This window comes from Phaseolus vulgaris, chromosome 6 (genome assembly GCF_051622355.1).
Source record: "Phaseolus vulgaris cultivar YP4 chromosome 6, ASM5162235v1, whole genome shotgun sequence".
Classification (NCBI taxonomy): Eukaryota; Viridiplantae; Streptophyta; class Magnoliopsida; order Fabales; family Fabaceae; genus Phaseolus; species Phaseolus vulgaris.
Window position 1 is genome coordinate 15,732,678 of NC_143503.1, and position 9,561 is coordinate 15,742,238.

General features: G+C 34.8%; 3 protein-coding genes across 3 annotated transcripts; all 3 read left to right on the forward strand.

Moving 5' to 3' along the window:
- The first annotated feature begins 1,408 nt into the window (after positions 1-1,408).
- LOC150027189 (feruloyl CoA ortho-hydroxylase F6H1-3-like) lies at positions 1,409-3,667 on the forward strand. Its single transcript, XM_090303970.1, has 2 exons — positions 1,409-1,970; positions 2,733-3,667. Exons 1-2 carry the CDS (start codon positions 1,414-1,416, stop codon positions 3,307-3,309), a joined length of 1,134 nt encoding a protein of 377 aa, XP_090160096.1. The 5' UTR covers positions 1,409-1,413; the 3' UTR covers positions 3,310-3,667.
- Positions 3,668-3,981: 314 nt separating this feature from the next.
- On the forward strand, positions 3,982-4,854 carry LOC150027190 (uncharacterized). The gene has a single exon (XM_090303856.1). The coding sequence runs from the start codon at positions 3,982-3,984 to the stop codon at positions 4,852-4,854; it is 873 nt and encodes a 290-aa protein (XP_090159982.1).
- Positions 4,855-5,262: 408 nt separating this feature from the next.
- LOC150027191 (uncharacterized) lies at positions 5,263-8,068 on the forward strand. The gene is made up of 5 exons (XM_090303857.1): positions 5,263-5,469; positions 5,572-5,705; positions 6,087-6,994; positions 7,083-7,307; positions 7,767-8,068. Exons 1-5 carry the CDS (start codon positions 5,263-5,265, stop codon positions 8,066-8,068), a joined length of 1,776 nt encoding a protein of 591 aa, XP_090159983.1.
- Positions 8,069-9,561: the final 1,493 nt, after the last annotated feature.

The following is a 9,561-nucleotide window of genomic DNA, read 5'->3' on the forward strand; positions in this document are numbered from 1 at the left end:
AACATCGTAATGGTCCAAAAATCCAATGGTAAGTGGCGAATGTGCATAGATTACACCGATCTCAACAAAACGTGCCCCAAAGACTCATATCCCTTACTGACCATCGATTGACTAGTTGATGGGGTTGTTGGCTATAATATCTTAAGTTTTCTATATGCCTATTCAAGATACAATTAAATCCAGATGCATCCGAGCGACAAGGAAAAGACAACTTTCAAGACTGACTGAGACAACTTTTATTATGTAGTCATGCCATTCGACCTAAAAAATGTTGGAGCTACCTACCAACGGTTGATGGATAACGTTTTCCACGGCATGATCGGAAGAAGTGTCGAAGTCTATGTGGACGATATCGTCGTCATGTCTAACTCGTTCGAACAACACATTCAGGATTTGCAGGAAGTATTTCAAGCACTACGCCGCTATCAAATACGTCTCAATTCCGATAAATGTGCTTTTGGAGTAGAAGGAGGGAAGTTTTTGGGCTTTATCCTCACGCATCAAGGTATAAAAGCCAATCCAGAGAAGTGTAAGGTAATCACTGAAATGCGCAGACACACGGTGGGCGGCAACTGTAACTGTGAGGTCAGTGAGGGGCCTATACAGTACTTATACTTGTTTGTGAGTGGTTGATGTGTCGGTAACCTTCCTTCAATCTCATTCTTTTAATGTTGACGCTTGGTCGGCTGGGGGGTACCTGTAATTACACTCCGACGCTCAAGTTAGTGTTCTGTTTCAAGTGTGCTATATTGGGATATGAAAACGTACCTTCCTCTTTTGTCTAGCCCCCCTTTATACGAGTATCATTCCTCTCTCTCACTGTTACCGTTGGGGACATTCTCCTTGATTCATTCAATGCCAATGATTCTTACTAATGACACTTCATGACTACTAATAGTAGCCATTACTTATTTAGTGCTAATAGTAACTGCTAGTAATAATAGTTATTTATTATGCTCTTTATGTTGTTATTTCACGTTGGTCGGTCGGTCCCTGATCGTCCGGTACCTACCAGTACAGTAAGTTACTTCAAATTAGATAACAAACTAAAAATTTAAGTCTCTAATAATATAATAATTAGAAACCAAAAACATAGCCTTTAAACTAGATTAAAAGTACCCCAAAAAAATATTTCTAACTACATCTAGACAAGAAAATAAAAAATTGTCTCTAAATAAACAAATATTTTTTTAATTACTAATTATTAAAAATATTATATTTAGTTATATTATAAATTTTTATTAATAATATAAACTATTTTAAACATCAATAATTTTTAATTTATAAAATAATATCTAATTTAATTAATATAATAATTAATTATTTTTTACCTGCATGTAAAAAAAAAATTAAATTTAACATGCACGATTACAGAGGAAACTGTGTAGTTGGGATATGATGAATAAAGTGTACATGATCAATAAAGGCTTCCTCTTACTTTCAAGTCTTCTTGTCCAACCATTATCTCTTCCTATAGTCTACTTTCCCATGTCTTCCACTACCTCCAATCTCACTCATTTCTTGGTGAACCAAGCCAATGGAGTAAAGGGTCTTGCTGATCTCAACCTCCCAACTGTTCCTCCCCAATACATTCAGCCTCTCCAAGCTAGATTAGATCACACCAAAATTGTCCCTCGGGAATCAATTCCCATCATTGATTTCACCAACTGGGAAGACCCACATGTCCAAAATTTCATTTTTGAAGCTGCAGTCGAGTGGGGCTTCTTCCAAATTATCAACCATGGGATACCCTTTAAGGTTATTGATGATCTCAAGGCTTCTGTGCACAGATTCTTTGAATTGCCAGCTCAGGAAAAGAAGAGCATCAAAGAGAACTCACCCACCGAAGTTGTCAGATTGGCCACTAGTTTCAGCCCCCATGCTGAGTTGGTCTTGGAGTGGAAAGATTATCTGCAACTTGTGTATGCCTCAGAGGAAAAAATTCATGCACATTGGCCTGCTATATGCAAGTAAGTGATAGTTCTTAACAACTGTGAGTTGGTTGAGAAATGCTACCAAAACACTATGAAACACATTCTGTATCATCGATTGAAGTTTCAAAAAAGTATTGATCTTTTATGAACTCGGTTATGGTTTTATAGTTTTCAAAACATTAATAAAGAATTTGTTAATGAGTACGTTACTAGCAATCCTTGTGTTTTGGTTTGTTAATTATTTGCTTAGCGCATATCTTGATTTTATAAAGTCTATGGTCTGTTAGATGCAATGTGGGGATTTGAGCCTTAACCGAGTTCAACTATGTTGCATAACTCATGTAACTAGCATCATCTAGAAGGAAAAGACTATGGTTTCTGTAATCGTAAGCTTTATAACATTTAATTTTAATTCACACATTGGAATGAAATGTTATTTCTAGGATTACAGGATGACAAGTAAAATTGACTTCTAATTTTATTTTATGCAATGTTGTAGGCAAGAGAAAGGAATGTGTTATAAAAGAAAATTGAGTTCTTGTTGAATCATGAAAGATAGTCTCAAAGCTATTGTGTGATTGTAGGTTGTGGGATAAAATTGGTATGCTTAAGTACATGGTTTAGTTAGTTGGAAGTATTCTGTCTCACATAATATAAATCCATAATGAACTAAGTGTTGATGAGCACAAGAGAGAAGAGAAATCATGTGCAATTTGAATTGTTGCTCCTTTATTATGATACAAGTGTTTGTTTTTTTGTCATAAATATGTGGTCCCTTTACTGCTGCCTTTCATGCAGGGATCAAGCAGTGGAATATATGAAGTATTGTGAAGTTTTAGTTAGAAAATTGCTAAAGGTGCTTCTTAAGAAAGTGAATGTGGAGGAGTTAGATAAAGCAAGAGAAGACACTTTAATGGGTGCTATGATATTGGGTTTCAATTACTACCCAGCTTGCCCTGAGCCTGAAGTTGTATCAGGGGTAGCCCCTCATTCTGATATATCATCAATTACTGTTCTTCTACAAGATGATATTGGAGGGCTCTATGTTAGAGGCAGTGATGGAGGAGACAGTTGGATCTATGTTCCTCCTGTTGAAGGAGCATTGGTAATCAATATTGGGGATGTGCTACAGATAATGAGCAATGAAAGATACAAAAGCATAGAGCATAGAGTGGTTGCAAATAAAAGGAAGACCAGAATCTCCATTCCAATATTTGTCAACCCAGCACCTGATGCTGTTATTGGTCCTTTGCCAGAAGTGCTGGAAAATGGTGATAAACCGAAATATAAACAGCTTTTATACTCCGACTATTTCAAGTATTTCTTCAGCAAGGCTCATGATGGGAAGAAAACTATTGAATTTGCCATGATATGATTGTATGATCTGTGCTCGTGGTTGTCAGAACTTGAAGGTGTTTGAAGTGCAGCTGCTGATTCTTTTTAAGGTGTTTGAAGCAGAAAATGCAATAACTTGGATGTGATGTGATTAGACAGAAAAAGTTTTAGCAGATTATTTTATAGCTTTATTGTAATCATAAACTGTGGTTTCCACTCCACTGGTGACCTCCTTTTAGTGTTTTTAGTCATTTTGGTTTTTTTTAGTTTCGGCTTTGTTGTTTTTTTTTACCAAAGTACATTAGAGTTTTTTTCCTTCCATTTTGTAATATAAAAAAGTATGACATCAGCAGATGCGCAAGTTAATGAAATCAGATTTTGGTTTTCCATTATTCTAATTGGTCTCTGTGCACCGCTTCTCTTCTTCTCCATCTTGCCACTTTTGATCAAGAATGATGCAGAACTTTAAGATGGTATAACCCACTCTGCTCTACTGCCTCAATTTTTTTTTCTCCTCCTACGAATCTTTCATCGTTTTCTTTTCCCCTTTCTTGGCTTCGTCTTCCTCATGGCTGCGACACAAGAAATTTTCTCCAAGAATGATCAACAAAACCCAAGCAATGCATTCTACCTTCATTCAGGAGAAAGTCCAGCGATGGTTTTAGTCACGCCGCATCTTGATGGATCCAACTATCATTCTTGGAGTAGAGCAATGAAGCGTGCCCTACTTTCAAAGAACAAGTTCAAATTTGTCAACGGGGAGATACTAGAACCTTCAAGTAGTGACAGTCAATACGAAGCGTGGGAGAGGTGCAACATTATGGTGATCTCATGGATCACGCGAAGTCTATCAACGCAAATAGCTCAAAGCATTGTGTATACTGATAGTGCAAAAGAATTGTGGGAAGACCTTAGAGAAAGATTTGCGAAAAGTAACCACTTTCGTGTTTCAGACCTCTTACAAGAGATTAACTCCATCAAGCAAGGTGAAAGGAGTATCACAGATTATTACACTGATTCCAAAACTCTGTGGGAGGAGTTGGATTCTTTACGCCCTTTGCCAGCCTGTGTGTGCAAGACGAAGTGTGGTTGCGGGATGATGAAAACTATAGCAAATTATAAGGATTCTGAGCGGGTGATGTGCTTCTTGAAAGGATTGGGAGAAACATACAACACTGTTAAAACGGAAATCTTGCTAACAGAACCTCTACCAGGTATTAATCGTGTCTTTTCTTTAGTTTTACAACAAGAACGAAATTTGAATGAGAGCATGGGAATAGACACGAAGGTCTTGATTAATAGGGCTAATCAACAAAGAACAAACAACAAAACCAACAACGGTAATCATGGGTGGCGCAACTATGGAAGAGGAAGAGGAAAAAACTATGGAAAACAATGTTCTTTCTGCTACAAGATGAACCACACCGCAGATGAGTGTTATTCCAAACATGGTTTCCCACCATGGATAAAACAAAGAAGTGTTGCAAACGCTTTTGAGAAGGATGAAGAAAATGAAGCTGAAAAAGGAAAATCTACCCATGAAGAAACTCTTAACGAACAGATTGTCAAAAGCTTTGGAACATAACAACTGCAACAACTTGTGGATATGATTCAAAATTCCAGGAATAAAGAGAAAGCGATTAACAACACCACAGGAGAATATTCAAAAACGAGCAAAAACTCAGGTAAGGAAGGTATAAGTAATTGGATTCTTGATACATGAGCCACTGATCATGTGTCATGCTTCAATTCTTTCTTTATAAGCTATTACAAAATAAAACCTGTGAGAGTTAAGTTACCCAATAATCATACTGTTACTGCTATGTATGCTGGTACCGTGACTTTATCAAAGAACATAACTCTACATAATGTCTTGTACATTCCAGAATTTACATTGAATATAATTTCTGTTCAGCGACTAACAACATCCTTGAGATGCCAACTTGTTTTTTATCATAATATTTGTCAGATATAGGAGAAGCATTCTTTGAAGATGATTGGTCAAGCTGAAATACACAATGGACTCTACCATTTGCACACAGAAAAAGGAGACGGGTTGATTTGCAGTATGTACAATAATGATGTTTTCAAATCTGATAATAAACTTGACATTTGGCATTGTAGAATGGGCCATCCCTCAAACAGAGTGCTGGATAAACTGGCTAAGAAATATTCTGATGTGCATTTTGATAATATGAATGTTTGTATTCCTTGTCATTTAGCTAAACAACATAAATTGCCTTTTCCCCTTAGTAAAACTTTTAGTAAGCATGCTTTTGATCTTGTTCATATGGATATTTAGGGCCCTTTTGGTGTTACTTCTGCTCACGGACACAAATATTTTTTAATGATAGTAGATGATTATAGTAGATATACATGGGTTCACTTAATGAAAACCAAAAGTGATGCTAGGGAATTCTTGCAGAATTTTATCATGTATGTTAGGAATCAATTCAATAAAGGCATAAAGGTTATTACAACTGATAATGGGAAGGAGTTTTGCTAGACGGATTTTTATGATTTACATGGTATTTTACATCAAACATCTTGCAATGAAACACCACAGCAAAACTCCACTGTTGAAAGGAAGCATCAACATATTCTAAATATCACACGTTATCTTATGTTTCAATCTAACTTGCCTAAGGTGTTTTGGTTATATGCTGTTTTACATTCTGTGCATTTGATAAATTGTTTGCCATCTCCTGTTATACGAAACAAATGTCCTTATGAGCTAATGTATGAATGTATGCCTGACATCTCTGATATGAGAATTTTTTGGTGTTTATGTTTTGCTTCTACTCTTGAACAAAACAGACACAAGCTTGATCTTAGAACACGAAATTGCATATTCCTTGGCTTCAAACAAGGTTCTAAGGGATATGTTGTTTTAGATGTTAACTCTAGAGAGATTTTTGTATCAAGAAATGTAGTTTTCTATGAAACTTTCTTTTATAACATAAGTGATAGAGATGAGCAAGAAACTGTCCAAGAAAACAGTGACTTCACGGGACAAATATATGATGATCTTCCTCTGCAAAATGAAGCTGAAAGATGTACTCAACATGAAGAATTGAGACGTTCAGCTAGGATAAGGAAAACACCAGCATTCTTGGAGGATTATCATCACCAGATCATGATGGCACCATGTAGCAAGCAAGTAGAAGAAAACATAAAGGTGTGTTATCCACTTAGCTCTGTTTTATCCTACAAAAATCTTTCAGAAAACCAACTAAACTACTCTTTGTCCATATCCTCACAAACCGAGTCACAAAGTTCTGAAGAAGCAAAACAGTTTCCTGAATGGGTAGAAGCCATGAAGGCAGAAATAGAAGCTCTTGAAGTCAACAAAACTTGGGAAATAATGGATCTTCCTCCTAACAAAGTACCCATCGGCTGTAAGTGGGTTTATAAGATTAAACGTAGAGCTGATGGAGAAATTGAGAGGTACAAGGCAAGACTTGTCGCCAAAGGGTATACACAGCGTGAAGGCAGAGATTACATGGAAACTTATTCACCTGTGGCCAGGCTCACTACTTTTCGAACTATCATTGTTGTAGCTGCTGCCATGGATTGGCACCTTGAACAGTTGGATGTGAATAATGCATTCTTGCATGGTGATTTGCAAGAGGAGGTCTATATGGAGTTGCCCCCTGGTGTAACCAGCAAAAGAACCCAACCAATCTGTCGCCTAACCAAATCCTTATATGGGTTAAAGCAAGCAAGTAAGCAATGGTATGACAAACTCACTACTTTTCTTCTTAGTATTAATTTTGCTCGTTCAAAGGCAGATAATTCTCTTTTTTATTAAAGTTGCTGGAACATCCTTTATCGCTCTTCTCATATATGTTGATGATAGATTAGTTGCTGGTAACAACATGAAAGATATAGAGGATGTTAAAAATTCCCTAAATACGGCTTTTAAAATAAAAGATCTTGGTCATTCAAAGTTTTTCTCAGGATTAGAAATTGCTAGAACCAAGAATGGCATCCATATCTATCAAAGGAAATATGCACTCGAAATTTTAGCTGATGCAGGTATGTTGAATGCAAAGCCAACAGTCACACCCATGACTAAGAAGAATGAAAAGTTTTTTGATCAAAATTCAACCGTGCATGACATTGGTACATACCGAAGGATTATTGGAAGGCTACTATATTGAGTTCATACAAGACCAGATTTCAGTTTTTTTGTACAATTCCTAAGTCAGTTTGTTCAAGCACCTTCAAAATTGCATCACCAAGTTGTTTAGAGGATACTCAGATATATAAAGGCATCGCCAGCGCAAGGTATTTACTATCCCAAAAATAATAATATTCAGATTAAAGCTTTTTCTGATTTTGACTGGACCTCATGCATTACAACACGTTGATCCACCACTGGATTCCTTATTTACCTTGGAGAATCATTGCTGTCATGGAGAACCAAGAAGCAAAGTATAGTGTCAAGATCTTCTGAAGCTGAATATAGAGCTCTTGAAACTACCTGTTGTGAAGTACAATGGCTCAGCTATCTTATTGAAGATCTTTATTTGGTAACCAGCAACAATGCTAGCCTTTTCTGTGATAGCCAATCTGCACGTCACATTGCACACAACAATAGCTTTCATGAAAGAACTAAACTCATAGACATTGATTGTCATGTGGTGAGGGAGAAGCTAAAACAAGGTCTTTTCCAGTTACTTCCAATCAGTTCTGAAAATCAACCTGCAGACCTTCTTACAAAAGCACTTGACAAAGAAAGGTTTCATAAGCTACTCTCCAAGCTTGATGTCTGCAACATTCATCCACCAGCTTGAGGAGGGGGGGGGGGGGGGGGGGGGGGTTAGTGTTTTTGGTCATTTTGGTTTTTCTTAGTTTGGGCTTTGTTGTTTTTTGTTTACCAAAGCCCATTAGAGTTTTTTTCCTTCCCTTTTGTAATATAAAAAAATATGGCATCAACAAATGCGCAGGTTAATGAAATTAGATTTTGGTTTTCCACTATTCTAATCGGTCTCTGTGCATCGCTTCTCCTCTTCTCCATCTTGCCACTTTTGATCAAGAATGATGCAGAACTTCAAGATTCCGACACAGATAATGTGGGAAATGAATAAGACTTTTTCTGCATAAAAGAACTTAAAAGAGAGAAAAAGATTAAGAGTTTTAAAAGATGAACTTCAAAAAATAAGTAGGAAACTACTTTGATCCTAAAGTAATGTAGGAGATTAAGAGTTGAATACAGGAATTTTGAAAATGAAGTAGGAAACTAGTTTCATCCTAGTACACATAGCCAATAAAATATTTCCTATTTTAAGTTTAGGACTCTAACTACACTACAAAAAATCATTAAAAAAAATTAATTTTAAAAATAAAAAATAATTAACTAAATTAAATATTATTTTATAAACTAAAAAATTATTAGTATCTAAATTAATTTGTTATTATTGATAAATAGTTTTTAAATTGATATTTAATTAGCTACCAAAATTTTAGTTACCAACTTTAAAATTTAAATAATTGATAGATAAAACCTTAGTGACTAATTAAATATCAATTTAAAAATAATTTATCAATAATAAAAATTAATTTAAATATCAATGATTTTTTTAATTTATAAATTAGTATCTAATTTCGTCAATATAACAACTAATTATTTTTTTTTCTAGAATTGATTTTCATTATTTAATAGTAATGACAAAATATAATTAAATTTTTAAAATTTCTAAATTAATATCACTTAATATATTATATTTAAGTTTTCAAAATTGTTAAGAGAGACAAGTAGAAGTTATGTTATTTTTTAGCTCATGTAAAGTTTTTGTCGACCTAATCTACTGTAACTATAAAATATATTTAAATTTTAAAATTAAGAGTTAGTGTTTGTTTCACTTTAATAAAGTTAAATACTATTTTTTTAACTTTTGTTTTGTTAAAAGTTGATCAAATTTGTATTAACATCGACTCGTAAAGATTTGATCATATTTGAGAAATTTTGTTAGCCAGTATTGATCGAAAAGTTAATTAAAAATAACCTCAATAACAATGTTGAAAAAATAACATTAAGTGATATGAGTCAAAATAATTGTAAGTGATATTATCCAAAATAGTCTTAACTTATTATATCAATCCAGAAAAGTTGTTTTCAATATCAAGTCAATGTTGAATCGTGTGCAATTTGAGCTCTACCTGTACTGCTCATTTGGTCTGCTATGGAATTCAATAATTGAGATTTATTTGGCATCTATCTAAACTCCAAATACACATATTCAAATTATGAAGGTTTACAATGTAACCCAACTTATGGAAAACTCTC